The sequence below is a fragment of the Bison bison genome, unplaced genomic scaffold, assembly GCF_000754665.1.
Source record: "Bison bison bison isolate TAMUID 2011002044 unplaced genomic scaffold, Bison_UMD1.0 scf7180017864034, whole genome shotgun sequence".
NCBI lineage: Eukaryota > Metazoa > Chordata > Mammalia > Artiodactyla > Bovidae > Bison > Bison bison.
This window is the reverse complement of record NW_011494606.1, coordinates 8,333,041-8,353,399: the sequence shown is the minus strand read 5'-3', so window position 1 is coordinate 8,353,399 and position 20,359 is coordinate 8,333,041. Positions and strand designations below refer to the sequence as shown.

At 37.1% G+C, this 20,359-nt stretch overlaps 2 protein-coding genes across 5 annotated transcripts in view; both read left to right on the top strand.

The window, feature by feature from the left end:
- The window catches only part of PAPD4 (PAP associated domain containing 4), a 60,804-nt gene extending 44,818 nt beyond the window's left edge, over positions 1 to 15,986 (top strand). For all 4 annotated transcript variants that reach the window (XM_010834591.1, XM_010834588.1, XM_010834590.1 and 1 more), the window contains 4 exons: positions 1,287 to 1,423; positions 10,628 to 10,719; positions 12,697 to 12,776; positions 14,568 to 15,986. In XM_010834591.1, coding sequence (XP_010832893.1) covers positions 1,287 to 1,423; positions 10,628 to 10,719; positions 12,697 to 12,776; positions 14,568 to 14,642 — 384 coding nt within the window. In that variant the 3' untranslated portion in view covers positions 14,643 to 15,986. The remainder of the gene's footprint in view (positions 1 to 1,286; positions 1,424 to 10,627; positions 10,720 to 12,696; positions 12,777 to 14,567) is intronic.
- Positions 15,987 to 18,126: 2,140 nt separating this feature from the next.
- CMYA5 (cardiomyopathy associated 5) overlaps positions 18,127 to 20,359 on the top strand; it is a 99,371-nt gene continuing 97,138 nt past the window's right edge. Inside the window, exon 1 of the mRNA XM_010834587.1 lies at positions 18,127 to 18,779. Coding sequence (XP_010832889.1) covers positions 18,625 to 18,779 — 155 coding nt within the window. The 5' untranslated portion in view covers positions 18,127 to 18,624. The remainder of the gene's footprint in view (positions 18,780 to 20,359) is intronic.

Below are 20,359 nucleotides of genomic sequence, written 5' to 3'. Positions count from 1 at the left end.
ACAAATCAGTGCTTGTCTCCTACTCCCCCTAGTCTTTGGGATAAATACGATTTCTACTTGGGTCATAAACTGTAATATTAAATCTATTAGACATGTAAGGCAAGTCCCACCTTTAGGAATGCCATCTTTGTGAATTGTGGTTGGAGTAGGATTTTTCTTCTGGCAGAAAGATAATCACTTCTTGGTAGTTATTGATAAAATTATAGGTTATGGGGCAGGAGGAGATGTTTTTATTTTCTTGCCTCTTGTTTTTACTGATGTATTTTGAGACTACCATTAAGTAGGTGCATTACCCTATTTCTCCATGTTACTGAGGTTATTCAGATTTTACTAATTGAATTAATATCCAAAAACCCAAGTTTGATCTGTTGGGTAGTTGAGAACCTTAAGTGTAGTTGTCATTCTGATGTCTGGTTAACCAATTCATCTTTTTGTTTAGTTTTTTTGTTTTTAAATCTGTTTCTACTCAAGTGGCAAAGGAGAATATTGAAAACCTTTTTTGAGGGCACTGTGAAAATTACCTGAACAAGTATTTTCTAACATAATGGATATGTATTATTTTCTCATTTCTATAGATCAGTTTATTTTAGAGCCATAACTTGCTACTAATAAGGGAAAGATCAGATACGAAAATGAATGGCATTCCCTAAGTACTCATTGGTGTTCTTTCTAATAGGTGACTTCTTTGGGCCTGGAATGCAAGCACATGATATCCTTCTTTATGAATATTGTACTAAAAGTGAATAGCTCAATATTGCTTGCTGATTTGATTTTTCAAGTTCAGTTCATGTTGAACATTATTTCTGTTCCCTCTAAAATGCAACATACAAAAATGAAATAAAATTGTAAAAAATCTTAAATCAGTGTCAGTACTATTTATATAGTAAACTTTTTGACCTTTGTGAGAAATTTTAAGTGGCACTTAGAAAAGGCTCTTACCGTGAGATATATTTATAAAGAAATCTATATTTATTGGATGGAATCTTGGTATGTACTATAAGGTTTTATTTATGAATTAAAAAATCTTTTGCTACCATAAGAATTCATTTGGTTAACTGAGTGATATACCTCAGTTGAAGATTAGAATATCTTAGTTTTTCAGGTTCTTTCTGGCTTAGTCCATACATTGTTGAAATCTTTACTGGGAGAAAATCTTCAAATTTCCAAGTTGCCAACATAAAGAAAATTCTCTCTTCTCCAGACAGCCTTATATTAGGATTTATAAGATTTTTTGGGGGGTGTGTTTTTAAATGGCCTCACACATTTTTCCTTTTTCTTTTTGATAGGAATCTTTTAGTCCTTCTATACAGTTGCACCTTGTACATCAAGCACCATGTAATGTTCCTCCTTACCTCTCAAAGAATGAATCAAACCTTGGGGACCTCCTACTGGGCTTTCTGAAGTATTATGCTACAGAATTTGAGTAAGTGAAACTTCAAATTGTGTATATTTGTTTGTATATAAGTGAATGCTACAAATTGGGTCAGAAACTGTATCAATTTCATTGTTATAAACTAGTTCAGAAATGTGTAGTTTATAAAATGTAATACCTAATGATAATCCTGTTTCAAGCTAATAAAAAAAATTATAGTTTAGTAAGCCTATTTGAGAGTCCCTTGGACTGGAAAGAGCTCCAACCAGTCCATTCTAAAGGAGATCAGTCCTGAGTGTTCTTTGGAAGGAATGATGCTAAAGCTGAAACTCCAGTACTTTGGCCACCTCATGCAAAGAGTTGACTCACTGGAAAAGACTCTGATGCTGGGAGGGATTGGAGGCAGGAGGAGAAGGGGACGACAGAGGATGAGATAGCTGGATGGCATCACTGACTCGATGGATGTGAGTTTGAGTGAACTCCCGGGAGTTGGTGATGGACAGGGAGGCCTGGCGTGCTGCAGTCCATGGGGTTGCAAAGAGTCGGACTCGACTGAGCGACTGAACTAAACTGAACTGAAGCCTACTATTAGTTGATTTCAGTAGTGATCCCCATTTATATTTAGTTGTTTCTTTACATAGTAAGACCTGAATAAATGTGTTGATCCTGTGTCAGTTCAGTTCAGTTCAGTTACTCAGTTGTGTCCGACTCTTTGCAACCCCATGAACCGCAGCACACTGGGCCTCCCTGTCCATCGCCAACTCCCAGAGTTTACTCACACTCATCTCATCCTCTCGTCCCCTTCTCTTCCTGCCCTCAATCTTTCCCAGCATCAGGGTCTTTTCAAATGTCAGCTCTCTGTATCACGTGGCCAAAATATTGGAGTTTCAGCTTCAACATCAGTCCCTCCAGTGAACACCCAGGACTGATCTCCTTTAGGGTGGACTGGTTGGATCTCCTTGCAGATGCTATATAATTTGGAATATATATTTTATAGGAACTTAAAATTTGTAATAAAAAAACAAGCTAAAGCAAACTTGGAAAAAGATGTAGTTAATACTAGATATCTGGATAAATAGTTGTGTTTGTATGGTATGTACATCAAAGAATACTTCTCATTTTTTCCTCTTTTGGTGAGAGTGATACTTAGACATGAAATAATAAAGTGTATGATTGTGCTGGCCATAACTGGAAGTTCTTATGGGAGTTCTTAGTCCAGATAGAGTGGAATTGGGAGTTGTGTGCAACTCTTGTGATCAGTTTGGGAAAGCTTGAAGGAGGGAATGAGAGAATTTAGGAGTGGTAAAACATTAGAGGAGGAGAGTACAATAACCATAGGATACTGTTTTGGAAAGGTTTGGAGAGGGGAACAATAATAGTAAGAGTAATAAATTGCTTTTACTTGGTGGGAAAAACTGTTCTAAGGAGATCATACACATTATCGTATTGAGTTTACATGAGTTGGTGTTATTTTATGCCTGTTTTACCAGTGGGACATACGGAGTGGTAAGGAAACTGGTTGAAAACCTCATAGGTAGTAAGGGGACTATTTCAGATCATTTTGAATGTGAAATTCACTCTCTTAACTATGATACTTTATTGAAATGTTGATACTGTCTGCTGTCATACAGTAGTTTTGAAGAAACCTGACTCATATAAGATGAAACATAGGGCCTGAAGAAGTGTTCTTTAAATTCCTTCAAATAAACTTCCATTTGTTTTGTTAATGTTTGTGTCTCCATTACCTTGCCCTATGCCAGATAATTGGTACTTGGAAAATACTTGTTATAGAATCATTTTGAAGGATAAAGATTATGGATATAAGTCAAAGATCCTTAAGGTGACTTAAAAATTACTGAGTTAGGTTAACAAAAGGAGTAAGAAAAGTGCTAAAGGAAAGTAGTTCAGTAAGAATGAGGTTTTAATAATTCAGGTTAAAATGATTAGGACCTGAATGTAAGTCTAGGCAGCAAAAATATAAAGGAAGGAGGAGCCTTTGTTTATATAAAGGAAAAATTTAAGTCCATATGGGACATAAGAGACTATAAACATCATTCTGGAGTTAAGACTTTTTTAAGATGTTGCAATGATAATAGCTAATGTTTCATGAATGTTTACCTAGTGCCCTGCAGTATGCTGAGTGATTCCCATGTATTACCTCATTTAATCCTCACAATAACTCCCTTTCATGCTTTGGGAATTTGTGAACTTTGTCCTCTGATGATATAGTTAGATAACCAGAGAACCAAGACTCGGATTCCAGTGTCTCCAAATGCTTAATGTATCTCTCACATGCTTAATTGTTAGACTGCATCAGCATATCTGTGGTGTCATGTCAATTAGATATTGGGGAAAGTTTGTAGAGAGGGAAGGGATTCATAGAAGAAAGGTATTTTTCTGCCATGTTGAGTTTAGGATTAGAGCATCTAGGGAAATGCCTTGAAAATCACTTGCTTTCCAAGTTAAATGACTGAAACAAAATGATAGACGTTCAGATTTGTGTGTTAGTTCACTTTGAGCTTGCTGTGTGGTGTGACATGGCACTAGAATGCTGGTGCTTGGAGAGAGGTTTTGAGCTTTTAGATACACTTGTTATTACGAAGCATGATTCACGTGACATATTTATCTCCTGTTTGATCATGTAGCGCACTGTTGTTTCATACCAGATATTTTCAGAAATTTGACGATAGGGAGCATAGCCAAGAGTTAGTCATGGTAATGAACTAGGTGCCTGTTGTAGGAATCCTGGCAGCCATTAGAAGGGTTTGTAAGGATTTCTTCTGAAGTTTGAGATACTCAGTTAAAAAATTCCCTTTACTGAGAGACAAAGAATTAAATGCCTGTGAAAGGATGCTAGAATACATGGTATAAATGTTGCAGAGATTTTTATACAGCCATTTAAAAATTGCTAAGATTTTCTTACCTTCTTGACTCACAGCTTTCTCCTTAAACCTTGCTGCTGAAAATTACAAAAATGAAGCCAAGTTTCTAGAAATTTACCCCGCAGCAGGGAACTGACAGGATAGGAGAAAGGGGGTCAGGTGGCTCAGGGAATCTGGGAAATGTACAGTCAGTTTAATCATTTATATTTTAGGAAAAAGAAAAATTTATATTTAAAAGTTTTAAATATCTTATAGACTCATAGATATGGAGATTCTAGGAACCTTAAAAGGTATCTATTTTATAATCGCCTTTATTTTTTTGATGTCTAATCACACGTCATTACTGCTAGTCTGTCTGTTGAATTAAAAGTACATACTTATATACTTAAATACATACTTTAAAAAAATACAAAGATTCAATTTTTTTAATCTCCGTCTTATTCTTACTTATTCTTTATTTTATTTAGTCAGTAAACCACTGAGTGCCTACTGTATACCAGGCTATTTTCTATACACTGGGGATATGGCAGTTAAAACTGTCTTCATGGAGTTTATGTAGAGAGTCATGGAGAGACAGACAATAAATAAAATGTATACTATGTTAGATGGTGGTAAGTGGAGAAAAAAAATTTTTTTAAAGCAAAAAAGATTCTGATGTGTGTAGTTGTTGCTGTTTTAATACCTGTATTGCCATTTAATACCTAGCATAGAGAGAGAATATTCTCACCAAAAAGGTGACCTTTGAAAAAAAGATCCAGTGGAGTGGAAGTTGTGAGTTACATGTCTACATGGGAGAAGAACAGAAGGAAGAGCAACTGCAAAGACCCTGAAGTGGAGGTTTGCTCATGTTCAAAGAATAGCAAAGAGACCAGTGTGACTGGAACAGAGTGTAGAAGTTAAGAATGTCAGAGAATTAAGAAAGTCCATGTCATGTAGGGTCTTATAATGAATTTTGATAGCTTTGAGTTTTTCTCTCAAAGTGGGAAATCACTGAAGGGGTTTCAGTAGAAAAATTATGTGATCTGATTTAGTTTGTAACATTTTGCTGGATGAAAGTAAACTGAAGGGGGAGCCAGAGGCAGAAGCAGGGAGACTATTTAGGAAGGTATTGTGGTAATCGAAGAGAAACCATGTGACTTAGATAAAAGTGGTTGCAGCGGAAGTGGATGAGAAGTGGTCAGAGTTTGCTTATGTTTTAATTTGCACCAGATTAATGTGACATAGAGAAAGAGAAGAGCCAAGAATGACTTATAAGTTTGAGACCTAAGCAACTGAAAGTATGGAGATGCCCCTAGGTGTGATGCGAAAAGCAAGGGAGAAACATTACTGATTTTTAATGTTTTAGGATTGAGATACCCACAAAATATTCAAGTAGAGATTTTAACTAGAGAGTTGGATATGTATTTCTAGAGTGCAGGAGAGAGGTCACAGTTTTAGGGGTTTTTAGGGGGTTTTCATCTGGTAGATGGGATTTAAAAGCTAGAAAACTTTTTGAGAAAACCAAGGTAGAAGAGAGAAAAGGTCCAAAGACTAATAAACCCTTAGATACTCCGATGTCTTAGGTATACAGGGTTAAGAAGATACATGAATGTTTTAAGTGATGCAATGAAGAGAGAGAGACAGTTTAGAAGGTAGATATTCTGTGAAACAACTGGCCTAATTTCTCAAAAAGTCAAAGTTTTAAAAAAGTGGAGGGAATGTTTCCAGATTAAAGAGATGGAACAATCAAATACAATGGATGAAGCTTGATTGCAGTCTGATTGGGGTGGTGAAATTATAAAAGGCATTTGAGTTACATTAATGTCTTAATGCTGCTGATGTTATGAAGGAGAATGGCCTTATTCTTAGGTATATGCCAAAGGATTAAGAAATGAAGTTTCTCTCTGCTAGAGCTTAATAAATGGTTTAGTTCAAAATATACACGTATAGGTACACACACAAGCAAATGTGGCAGAGTATTAACAACTGTTGAATTGCTTTTGAATTTTATGTTTTTTTCATTTTTTTAAAATTATTTTATATTGAAGGATAATTGCTTTACAGAATTTTGCTGTTTTCTAATTTTTTAAAAACATTTTATTTTGTATTGGGGTATAGCTGATTAACAAACAGCTGTAATAGATTAACAAAAATCTGTAATAGATTCAGGTGGATAATGAAGTGTCTCAACCATACATGGACATGTATCCACTCTCCCCCAAACTCCCCTCCTGTCCAGGCTGCCGTGTAACATTGAGCTGAGTTCCATCTGCTATGCAGTAGGTCCTTGTTGGTTATCCATTTTATATATAGCAGTGTGTACATGGCCATCCCAGACCTAACTGTCCCTTCCCCCATACTTTTCCCCCATATGCTTTTCATTTTTCCATTTGAAAAGTGTCATAATACAAAGATGAACTAAAAATGAGATGTAGGTATGAGAAGGAACTAATATGTAATGTAGTAGTCTAAAAAGGAAGACTCATTGAGAAAGGAGGGAAGCCAATAGAATGTTGTGTTTTGGAATCAAAGTGGGGAAAACATTTTGAGGAGGAAGGAGTGATTATTTGTGTTGCATTTTTGATTGATCAAGTACAAAATGAGAACTAAAAGCTGACCATTGAAGCATTGGTCAATGTGGATGCTACTGGACCCTTGGCAGGAGCAGTCTTAGCGTAACAGTATGGACAAAAAGCCTTATTGGTGTGAGCTAAAGAGAGAAAGGGAAGGGAGGATTTAGATACAGGTGGTGTAGCGAATTCTCTTGGGGGATTTACACACTTGTAAAGGGGGCAGTTGGTGATGGACAGGGAGGCCTGGCGTGTTGCGATTCATGGGGTCGCAAAGAGTCGGACACGACTGAGTGACTGAACTGAACTGAACTGAAAGGGGGCAGAAACAATAGGGTAGAAATTGAAGGATTAAGTGGAGTTGAGTATTTGTTTTTAGAAAGGAGAAATAACCCATGTTGATGGTAAAATTGGTGATACCAGAAAAGTTGTAAATTTTTAAAAATAGTTTTATTTGTTTGTTTATGACTGCACTGGGTCTTGGTTGCTTTGTGTGGGCTTTCTCTTGTGACTGGGGGCTACTCTTCATTGTGGTGCTCAGACTTTAGGTGCAGGCTTCAGAAGTTGCAGCACATGGACTCAGTAGTTGTGGTACTAGGGCTTAGGTGCTCCACAGCATGTGGGATCTTCCTGGACCACAGCTCAAACTCGTGTCCCCTGCATTGACAGGTGGATTCTTATCTGCTGTGCCACCAGAGAAGTCCAAGTTGAAGCAAATTGTTGAACAGTCTTCTTGTTTGAATAGAGAAGAATTGGAATCTGTACCACAAATGGAGTAGAAGCACTGAGGATTCATTATAATAATGGAAAATTATGTACGGACAAGTGTGGATTGATGTGGTGGAAACTAGTAGATACTGTCTTTTGACTGCTTTACTTTTTTAGTGAAATGAAGCCTGGACGTCAGCGTCAGCAGGGAATGAGTGTGAAGGAGGAGGTTTGAGAGGTAGGGACAAGGCAGAATTGTTATGTAGAAGAGTGAAGGAGTGAGTGAACCGGGGAAATACAGGATGACTGCTGGGCAGTAGCATTTAGGATTCTTTTGAGCTAAGTCATCATGAATTTAAACTGATCATAAATTCAAAGGTCAACATGGTTGCATTTTTTTTTTCCAGTCCTGTTTTACTCCTTGGGAAAGGATTGGAATAAAGATTTAATTATAGTTGTTCAGTGCTGCAAGAGCAGGTAGGAGAGTTGAGGGATGTACAAGGAAGGGATTTTAATAGTTGACCGTGGACAGGGTATATTCAGTCTTGAAAATGTGGGCCCAGTGTTGTCTGCAGGACATCTTGTTGTAATTTTTGGTCTGGGGCTTAATAACTGGAGAAAAAGACAGGAAAAGAAACGTCAGAGTACGGAAGCCTGGCCTGGGATGGGTGGTCTAGCATTTGAAGAAGATTGAAAAAGACAAAGTCTTGATACTGGCATTTAAAGGGTCAGGCAGAAGAGAAGCCAGTCAAAACAGAACTCTAGGATTCAAGTTTTTCTGTGTACAGGATTTGAAAATCCTAACAAAGTGTTTGCTTCTCAGCCCTTAGTAATTACTAAGACCAAAAAAATAACATTTTTTCACTTAATTTAACTAGTTTTAGTATATATGTAGCCATGTGGTATCAGACCCATCATTTTATCTTTGCCAGAAGAATTTTTCTTTGTAATGTTGTTGAAGACTACATTTCCAATTTAATCAGTTGTCTCAAAATAAACTTTGTCACAAAAAAATGAGTACCAGTCCATTACCATTACTGATGAAAAAAGCCAATATCTTACCAATAAAAAGTCAGAAATCTGTTTTGTATTCAAAAGATTATTGTTATCTAATCTGTTTTAGATTAAATTAAGTCCCATATCTGTTGTTTTCTTCCTGAAACATCACTCTTTTATAGATTGTCTTATTTTATACTTTAATTATTGAGTGACAATAACAAATTTTCATATGGTAAGGAAGTTACAGTAGAGAAATATGGTATGACAAAAGGCTTACTTTAGAGCCTGTTTTAAAGAAGGAAATGTGTAGGGAAAATATTTCTAAATAACCATTTGAATTCTACATTGAAATTCACCTATAAGATTAAAAATTGTATAAAAGTTATATATCATGTTTTATGATTTGAAATATTTAATAATGTAGACATATTTAAAAGTTCTTTAAAAATGCGGTAGTTTTAATCAGTCTAAATAGTAGTGATTCACATATTCTTTTTTCCCCTCTGTGAAGTACTTCAGATGATACAGTCATTTAAATAATAATTTGGGCTGATTATAGGTTGAAGATTAAGTAATATCTGGTTAGGGGTGAAAAAGTGAATATGAATGTGTCACATATGTTTCTGTGATCCAGTTTAGAATTCAGGGTTGAGTTTAATAGAAGTAAGGAGAGTCCTTTGACTTAAGGAAGTAAAAGTTTTAGTTTAACAGCAGGATGTGGTGTTTCAACGTTTTAAACTTGTCTGAGAGGAAAAAATCAGTCCACCTCTTTTTTTTTTAACATAATGTTTCCAATATTAATTCTACTGCAGATTCACCTGTCCTGTAAGTTGACATTTGAAACAAGGAGTCTCAGGAAAAAGTTCATTTTTTAGTAGTGAAAAACATCTTACTGTAACCAGTACTAAGTATTTCTTTTTGACAGCCCACTTACTTTTAAAAAGCATAAATTCTGACATATATTTTTAAAGAACTTAAAACTGTCTTTGCAAGCTATTCCTAAACTGTACTCTGAATAAGAAAAAATAGTCATACTTTGAGGATCATTTTCAATTATGAAACTTCACAAGATGCAGTGTTTTCTTGCATGTTTAACATAGAAATTGGTCAGTTTTCCAGAAACAAATGCCATGTTGGATCCACGGTTATATCCTTATGGATTCTCTAATAAATAGAGAAAGAGTAGGATGAGTGTTGCATTTGGAACGTCCCAAACTATCGTCTTCCTCCTCCTGGAATGATGGAAAAGCTGAACACAACTGGAAAAAAAAAAGATACCAGCTTCCCCCAGACTCATTTTTTTCTTGAATACAAGCTGAGTAGTTTTATGTTTTTAAAATGTTTTTTGAAAAAAGGAAAGTTATACAAAATTATTATAAATTAAAAAAACAACAGTGTAAGGTTAGGTCTTACTAAAGACTGGACAGTCGACCTTCAAGCATGCTGATAAAATTGCTTTGCTTGACTAAAACTTCACTATAAACAGCTACATCTGATACACAGCAATAACAGTATGTTTTCATAGAGTATTCTTTTTCTAAAATTTCTACCATAAATCGTATCAGTAGAGGTACACCTGAACAAAAATTAGTAAATGATACTAAAAAAAAACACAAGAAGATTACCTCTCTTAAAAAATAAAAAATTCTTACTGGGGTTTAACAAGAAACAGTTGTTTGCCTACTTACAGATTATTTTTCTTATTCATTTATTAAAAAAAATATTTATTGAATACCTAGTTGATACTAAGCAACTAAATGAACAGTAAAAGAACAAAACAAAAATAAATAGCTCAGCATCTTGGAGCTCTCATCTAGTTAGAGGAGACACAATAAATAACATACATAAGCAAATTATTAGAAACCTAAGTTTTATGGAAACAAAAAAGTAGAGAAGGGGAAATGAGACTTGAGGTGCAGAGAGCTGAGGCAGATTTCAGTTCTATGAGAAAATCAGAGTATGCCTAACTATTGATATAATAAAAATAGTAAAAGGGAAGTTAAGAAAATAGTTAATATGATTAATGTTTTTCTTTTCTTTAAAGTTGGAGTATATTTGCTTTATGATGTTGTGTTAGTTTCTGCTGTACAACAACATGAATGTTTTTCTTTTTACAGCTGGAATAGTCAGATGATTTCAGTTCGTGAAGCCAAAGCCATTCCCAGGCCTGATGGTATTGAATGGAGAAATAAATACATCTGTGTAGAAGGTAGTTTTCCCACAACTAGTTTCTGTTTACCATCCAACTTATCTAGTACTGACAGAAGCACTTGAATAATTTCAGCTTATATTTCATGTAAAAGTAATACATTTATGTCCTAAAGTGGTTTATAAGTTTTTTAATCATAAGATTTTAATTTTTAAAACATGGTTTAAGCTTCTTTCATTGTAAGAAATAATAAACAAATTTAGGTGGTAAATGTTTCTAGTCGGTAAGATTTGAGCAGTCTACATGCATCCCTCATGCTTGTAGTTGGCTGAAATTTATTTTCATGAGTTATAGGTGGAAGAAAATACTTTATTCATGTGATGGTTCTTTGAAATGAAATTAGTTTTTTTATGCTTAAATATTGATAATTGATACAAGCTTGAGCTTGATTTTATGACTATAAATTGATTTTTCTTTTAAAATTAAATGCTGTGAGATATTCTATTCTCTAAAATTAATTTACATGTAGTTGAATACTTCTTTAGGTTGGTGGAAACTAACTTCAAGAGGCAATATTGTTCTCACAGATTCCAGGTTGATGACATTTGTAAATCTTGAGATAAAAAGGAATTAAAGGGTTGAAATATGGCATTTGTAGGAAAACACTCAAATTTAAAATATTTTAATCTTGAATTATAATGCAACATTTTAAGAGTTTATAAATGTGAAATTGAATCTCCTGCTTTGGTGTTTGGTTTGCTAAATTGCACAGTGTGTTTATATTTTAGTTACTTGGTTCTTGTGAATATTAAATACAATTTTAAAGTGCTATACACTATGTGATTTGATAGTTTGGCATATGGCATTATCTGTTCTAAGAAGTACAGTGATAATAAACTCTTGTTTGAAATAGCCTTTCCGAGCAATTAAAAAAAGGAATTTTAAAAATTGTGGACCTGATTAGATTATATGACATACCTAAAGTTAACCTCTCCATCAGATTCACACTTTTTTGAGGTCTTCCCCCTCATTCTAACAACTTCATTCTCTTTCTGTTCAGTCCCTCCTTTCAACTTTATAGCATACATACATCTTCTTATCTTTGAAAAATACTCTTGACTTCATCCTACTGATTGAAAGTAGATTCTGCTGGATCTTTCTGTACTTTTTTTTCCCTCTTTTTTAGTGCTAAAATTCGTAAACTCTAGTTTTAACCTGCTACTGGCATTATTTCAGCCCCCATTTCATTCCTAATGCCTTTAGTTATCCTCCCTTTCTCACTTTTATCTTCAGTTTCCTTGTTCTCTTAAATAGAATCAGTTTGTATCTGTATATGAACTATTCTCTTATTTTGTGGGTGAAGGGTGAGTAGAGTAAGGATGAAGACTTGGAAGGTAATGTTGGAAACACACACAAAATTTCTTCTTCTGTTCTCTTGTCTCACTTGCTGTCCTGTTTTTCTCTCTTTCACTGCCAAGTCACTGTTCTCACCGCTTTTTTTAAAGCCATTTAGTCACCCCATAATTCTCTGTACTGTCTGCCGTCCTCCCTGGTATTAAACCTCTACTTTCAAAGGCATTGACCTTTTTCCTACTAGACAAATCAGTGGTCTTCTAAGTTAAATTTAAAATTACCTTTCTGTGATATTTGACACTGTATCTCTTGGTGTAGTGGCTTTTATTCCTTTTGATAACTCTTTATTCTTTAACTTATATTTATTCTTTTCACAGTAGGTTCCTGACTCGCTAATTCTTCAGAAATCTTGCCTACTTTTGTGATTTAGACTTAATATTTTTGTTATTTAGACTTAATACCTGTGCTGGTTACTTCATTTTAGATATCTCACTTTAATTGTATTTACTTTGATAGTTCATAGTTATTATAAAACTGTTTTCTGTAAGCATAAATCTAAGAAGATGCAGTTGCTATTATGTAGGTCAAAAACTGTCAAAATATTGGCAGTTTCATGTAATTAAATAAAAAACTGAAGTTCTCATTTTAATAATATCTTGTTTATATGTGCATTTAACATTGTAGAACCTTTTGATGGAACAAATACAGCAAGAGCTGTGCATGAAAAGCAGAAGTTTGATATGATCAAGGATCAGTTTTTAAAGGTAAATAATGCATCAGATTAACTCTAGAAACATTAGTGCACTACTGTGCTTTGAAAATTAAAAAAAACAAGTATGTAATAGGAAACAATAGCTCTGGTTCCTGTGCTGTGGAGCAATCAGTAGGGCACAGTGGGGACTTTATTACTTGAATTTAAAAATACTTTGCCTCTACAGAGATCTGACTCTGCTTTTACTCACATGGCTTTCACTTTGTGGATATAAGCATTTTCACAGTGAGCTTATTAAGCTCTCAAAATGAATGAATAAAATTTAAAGGACTCCCTTCTCTCCTTAAAATGTCAGGGAACCTGTAGCTTTAGAAGACAGCCATGTCTGTTCCATGTTTTTCTTCTGTATACCCAATTGTAACAAGGAACGAGGGCTCCATTTTATCTTTATTTATACTCTAGTTAAATATAGTTAAACAAGATGTGTGTGTGTTTCTGTGCACACACATTTTATGTATATACACTTTAGTCATATATATGTAGACTGTAGTTTATTCCTTAGCTCCCTAGTCCGCAGTATGAATTTATTCATCAGTGATTTTGCTAAGATTGATTGACTCCTAGCTTCAAGTAATTCAACAGTACACAGTAGAAACACACTGATAGAAATATGTACTTTGAGACGTATAAGAGAGTGCTTCACAGAAGAAAGAGATCAAGGAATTTTAGAGGTTTAGTTTTTTTGTTATCAAGATAACCAAGTAGATTGTATTTTGATGATAATTAAAAATGCAAGTGTATCATATTACAAGCTGTCCTTCAAATTAGGCCCTCTCACAGTTTGTCAACCAGAATAGAAAATTTTTAATGAAATGGAATTCTGCAGGGCAAACCAAGTATCCAAGAGGGAATATTTTGTCTATCAGATTAAATTGAGAACTCAAAAATAGCATTTCTACATTGTCATTCTTATTAATGAGTGGGCCTGCATGCATGCTACGTCGCTTCAGTTGTGTCTGACTCTGCAACCCTGTAGACCATAGTCTGCCAGGCTGCTCTGTCCACGGGATTCTCTGGGCAAGAATACTATAGTCGATTGCCATGCCCTCCTCCAGGGGATCTTCCTGACCCAGGGTTGAGCCCGCATCTCTTAAGTCTCTTGTTTTGGTGGGTGGGTTCTTTATACTAGCACCACATGTCTTGTGATTGTTTAGGTATAAAACCAATATTTTTAGTCAGTTGAACAATTGAAGTGAGAACAGCCTCAAAGATTGCAGCCACATTTTTGGGTAGTGGGCCTAATTTTTAGCTTATAAACAAGAATTTCATTTTCCTTCTTTTTTTTCTTCTTAAAGATTCTATTCACTCTTCTAGATTCATTGTATAAAATGCTTTATTTACTCTCTCCTTTATAAATAAAATTTTTAATTGACAGCTTTCTAGATACAAAATAAGTCAATCAAATAATTGAAGTAGTCTTTCCCTACTCTCTCAAACCCAGTTTTTGTATTAATTACTTTCATATTTTAAATGACGTCTAAATTTGTGAATAAATGTTAATGTTGTCAGTTGCTTGTTTTTTGTACCACCTGTGTGTGCACTTCTTTATGAATGAATTCGAACTATACAGATGAAAAATTTTTAAATAACATTTTGTTTCAGATGACAGAAGCAATACTTTTACTCTTGCTAAAAACTTGGGAGATTAAAAGCATACACAAAAAAGTCACCCCAAATTTTACTGCCTAGGAAAATCACTGTTAACATTCTGATAACTCCCCTTTCAGTCCTTTGTTTCACATATATTTTAGGTTTTAAGAATGATTTTTTCTTTCTCTTCCAGTCATGGCACAGATTGAAAAACAGAAAAGATTTGAACAGTATACTACCTTTAAGAGCTGCTATCCTGAAAAGATAACTGGCCTCTGTTTCTTAATAAAGAACAGTAGTAACATCATAATACGTTTTGTCTACCTTCATCGTGGTTTCTTTTTAATTGTTCTTGTTTTCATGTTTTATTCTTAAGACATACTTATATAAAGAGTGCATATTTTATTATGATGTTTCCTAATAAAACCCTTTGATTTAAAGATGTATTTTTGAAAATGTTTACATTGATGGTTAGTAATATTATGGCATGAATTTTCAGGAGATCAGATAAAATATTTTTGGGGGAATTATCGAACAAATAAAACGTTTTTGCTATAACTTTAATTAATTGTACCACATGCTAACACTGAAGAGACATGTGGACTTTTTTGGAAAGGGTCTGATTCCTACATCCTTAAAGTAGGACCTTCAATAGATGGTTTGTTGCCTAAGTCTGTTCTAGTGAAGTGAAGGTTTGAGTCAGTTATTCAGTTACTTGAAGCAAAATGACATCTTTGATTTCATTGAAAGAACTACAGAGGCAGGAGATACTGGACAGTTGCCCTAAGCCCTCACTTGACTGATCGGGAAAGACTGAGGCTCTGGTTGTGTACAGAATCGTATTTCATTAGTACCTCACCTGCCTTTGGTGGACTCAAGATTGCTTTAAATTTTGTGTTGAACAACAGTACATTTTGCACTAGTAATATGAGCACTAACTCTGTATTATACAGCAGTTAGGGAATTGTTTTGAAGAATTGGTTCAGTGTAGACATTTCGAAAAGATTAAGTTCTCTGTGCTTTATGATAGCTTAGTGCAATATGCCCGTTTGCTTTACTTCCCATTTTCCTGCTTTTATTTTTCCTGTGATATGAAGCAACAGAAACTGAAAGATCGAGATTATATCCTATTGATAGATTCAGAGTTTTATCTGTGTATAATTATAGGATTGTAATCTAAACTGGAAGTTGTCAGTAGTAAGCCACTATAAAATGTTCTAGATAAGACATAAAATTACTATAAATAAAAGCATAGCATTTGTAAAGGTTTCTTTTTTAGTATTTCTTTTCCACAAGAAGAAATAGTGGTGGCTGCTAAAAAAGCTACAGTGTTTATTAAGGTTGTTTTTGGTGTAAATATTTGTAAATTGGTCAGTGCCTATAAATTTAAATAATCTTAAAAAACAGTTCTAACTTTTTCTAAAGGACTGTGTACAACTTTTTTTAAGACCTGCTGAGGCACAGTTTGTTACCTCTAATGTATTTGGATTTTTTGCAGACCAATTCAAATGCTAAGACTTGCTTTTTGACTTGTAAAAGGTGCATATTTTCATTTTTTTCTTTAAGTTTAAAATTTTGTATGATCAAATGGAATAAAGTTTATATATGAAAATTGTTGATATGTTTTTTTTGGGGGGGGTGGTTTGTTTTTTTCTGTGGAAGTCTTCGCTTCTGAGATGAGATTGAGGGTGTAATTCTTATCTGGAACTGAACTGAATCTGGTTATTGTGTGTAATTATTTAGATTATGCAGAGAATCTTGAAATCAAGTTCATTTTTGGTTAAGCCAACTAGCCACATCAGCACCTATTTCTCTGGCATTATTAGGAATGAAGCTTTCCACACAGATGAATTTTTCAGTTTACTAGTGATTAATGCTTTTGAAGTAATTAAGCTTTAATATACTAATTTTTTTTTCTGGAAATTTCTCTTAATTGTATCTTATACTGTGCAACTCTTCTTTATCAGAATGTGTTGTATTTAATTAATATTCTAGTAATGACTCCAGGTAATAATTATAAACAATAAATAATAGCCATAGTACTCCATAATCCTGTGTAGCTCTCGGGTGTCTAGGGCATTCTCCCTCTACAGTATTATATTTCCTAGTAAAACCCCAGAATTTATCATGGACATCTTCACTGCCACTGTTTTCTCAGCTTTCAGTGACCCCTGGCAGCCTCATGTCAGTGCTCCTGCTTTTCAGCTGTATTGCTGTAACAAATAGATCAAAATGTTAATAAATTTATACCCAATTGTAAATCAATACAAACTGGGTATCAATACCCAGTTGTAAATCAAAGCTAAGATTATGCACTAGTGACTGATAAATATGTCAGATAAGTGGTATGTCAATATATGAGAAGTTTTTAGGCTTTTAAATTGTTTTCAATATGAATTACTTACTTGTGTTGTGAATAATACATTCTCTTATTTTCTGTTTATATTGATCTGGCCATTTCTGTTTATTTGCATCGTTAAGAAAGTAGTGCCAGAAAGTTTAAAACATGCAGTTTGTACTGCAGTTCTAAATTTTGGATTGGTTTGAGCTAGGATCTTCACAAGTCTTGTTGACTGTAGTTAGTGTTCATAACAAATTTTGAGTTAAATGGAGGGAATACACAGTGACTACCTGTGGTTTTGATTAGTATTTAATAGATGCCCATAGCTGTCATTGGTTCCTTTTTGTCCTAGTGAGCAGACATTTGGGGTTACTAATGCAAAAGCCTAGCTCCTGTAAGAGAAGGCATATTTCTGATGTTAAACCTGATTTAGTGAACGCTGGAAGACTAGACTGCTGTCTTCCCTCACATGGCCCCTGGCTGATGCTTCTGAACTGCGTTTCAACTAGCTGCAGGTCTTTTCCTCACAGACCTAATGCACACACACAAGCTCATGTTACTGGGGAATACTGCCTAATTTACATTTATCATATTTAACAACTCTATGAATAGAATTTGCTGTAATTAAAAATCAGTGTTAGCTCTTCTAGCCATAAAGTCATCCTTATGAAAAAAAAATATGTATTGCAAAGATACCTCTACTTGTACATAGTTGGTCTTGGTCCTGGTCTCTTCAGTGCAGGGGACATTGATTAAGCACCTAATATATGCTAAGTACTTTGCTAAACTTCCATGCTTGTAAAAAATGGGGATAGTGGGACAAAGATGAGTAACAAACTTACGGTCTAGTCAGGGAAAGAGACACAATTTTAATATAGGATAATGTGGGAACTTGAAGCAGGAGTATTGAGCTTAAGCTGGGGATTCCAGAGAAGGGTACAGTCTTGAATCATGAGTATACAGGTAAATAAAGGCCGGAAGAAAGTTTCAGGGGAGAGGAATTTGTAAATAAAGACAGGGTGGTGTGACTTGATATATGTTAGAACTCCTGACTTCTAAAGAAGAGAGGAGGCAGCTAGGATGTGAGTTGTTAAGCGTTTATCTTCCCAAGGAGCTTGGGCTTAGTCCTAGAGCAGTGGAAAGCCACTGAAGTATCTTAAGCATGGGCACGGCATGATCTGGGCCTTTGGGTTGAATTTCAGACGAAACAGACTTTGGCCAATGTAGGGGAAATTATTCCTCTTCATAGTTTAAGATCTGTGGAGATAAAAGTTTCCTATCTGAATAATCCAAGGGTCACTCACTGAGAAAGAGAACACAGTTTATTGATTTGCAAATATAAAAGGAGACGGGTTCAAAACTGGGCTTTTGAAATGGGCAGACTTTGTCTCCCATTTGGTCGCTTTGCTAGCAAGGAGACCTTGAGCAAGCTAGGTAGCCATCCGAGCTCTTCAGAGCCAAACCAGCATCAGTTAAACCTACCGCAGCAGAGCTGGCAGGGGATAATTAACGAGTGCCTGAACTAGCAGGAAGTGCTCTGCTCTGTAAGAGAATAGTTGTTAGGTTGGGATAAGGGCCCATTGAGTAGCTCAGCTTGGCCCCAAACCTAAAGCCTACCGAACCCACTCTACAGCAGAGGCAGGGGCCGGGTGCCCAAAGGCCCGCCAGGAAGTTGCCTGGACTGGGGCGGGGAGGGCTGGGGAAACTGGCAGACGCCGGGGAAGACAGAAGCCGAGCCCGGGCCCAGCTCGGTGGCGAAACCTCTTGACGCCTTCTATTTAAAGTCGCGGGGCCCACCCGCCCCCGGGAGGGAACCCGAGCCGCCGAGCCGGGCCGGAGGCGCCGTCAGAGGGAGAACAGCAGGCGCGGCGCGGGCGGCTCCGGCTCCAGCTCCGGCCCGGCAGGCGCGATGGCGAGCAGCGACGGCAGCCACGCCGCGGAGAGCGCCCTCGGCGCCGACGAGGAGGAGACCCGGGCGCCGGACGCCGAGGAGCAGTCGGGGGGCGAGGAGGACGAGTCGGCCGTGGAGTCGGAGTCGGAGTCGGAGTCGGAGCCGGACGCCAGGTACGCGGGCCCTCGCTCAGGCCCGGGGGGCGGCCCCCGGGGGCGGGCAGGCGCTGCGCGGGCCGGTGCCGCTCCCTGCCTTCCTATCTTAGGCGCCCGCGTTCGTTTCCCTCGAGCTAAGCGCTCCTTCTCTGGGGGCGCTGCCTTGTGAAGAGCTGGAAGGCGCTCGCTGTCAGCTGGAGTGACAGGCTCGCCTGCAGCGCCGAGTTCATCCCTCCCCACCCCTCCTCCTTCATTACCGAACCCTCAACCCAGCCAGCTCCTTGTGACGTGCGGCACTTGTTTATTCCCGGGGATTTACTTGGGTCCTGCCTCACTGCACAGTTGTGCAGAACGTTTGTATTTGTCCCAAAGCCTAGGAACAATCTTTAAAGCCTAGCTAGAGAAGAGAGTGTGTGTTGCGGGGGGAGGGGCAGGCGGAGAAGGCTTTTCTGGAAGCTTCGAATGACTGGAGCTCTCCTGAATGTCTAGTGCTGGCCTAAGTCGCTAGAAGACGACTTCGTTTTGGTACAAAGGCTCATATATTCTCTGGAGAAAAGAAGTTTGAATTTTTGTCACCCCTGCTATTAAAATACTGTTTTTGTTGTTGTTGTTTGATTTTTTGGTCGCAAACATTTCAACACACATGAATACAATTAGGAAATACTATATACAGATATAAGTCTCCCTCTATTTCCGTCTCACTGCCTTCTTTCTTGTAGCCTCTAAAAATGAGAATAGCAGGAATCATCTCTTGATTTGAATTTGGTTTTATTCTTCCTTGTTCTCTTTGAGTATGGGGTTTTATTGTTTTTAGTTTTACGGTTTTCATTTGTTTGATTTTTGGTTTATCAGTCAGTCGTGTCCCTTCCTAAATCTGTTATTTCAGTAAATGGTTTGGTAGGTGACAGATGGATGTGCATCACTGCAGAGAGCCCCAGAGAGCCCATGTCCCCCAAAGGTAAAAGTGCTCCCAACGGAGACCAGCAGCGCTGGAGCTGAAATCGCCCACAGAATGGCGCTGCTGAGGGTGAAGTGTCCCCAGATGTCTGGAATGTCGGTCGCATGTTTACCAAGTGGGGAGCAGGCCCAGTCCCTGCCCTCAAAGACTTTCTGGAAGAAGTTAGGAAACACTATGGGGACCGTGAGACGATGTGCTAGATACACGAGAGCGGTGGGAAGGACAGCCTGGGTGCTGTGGAAGGTCAGGAGGGTGTGTAGGCCTGTGACTGCCTTCCAGATTGGTAGGCATGACGTGGGTCCTGGAGAATGGGCAAGAGGTGCAGGAAGGAACAGCAGAAGAGAAAGCATCTGGGAGATGGAGCAGGAGGAGGGACGTGTGGTTCCTGGGTTGTACTGGGAAGGCGCGTCTGTCCATCCTACCTCTGATAGCCCTTTTCCCTTAGTGGTGTCCAGGCTCCCGCTATCCTTGCGCAACCAAAATTTGCCCGCAGAGAATCTGAAAACTTGTTTATGCTAAAAAGTGAGCAGCTGGGACTTCCCTGGTGGTCCAGTGGTTAAGACTCCACTGCAGGGGGTGCAGGTTTAATCCCTGGTCAGGGAACAAGATCCCACATGCCTTGCGATGCACGTTCCCCGCC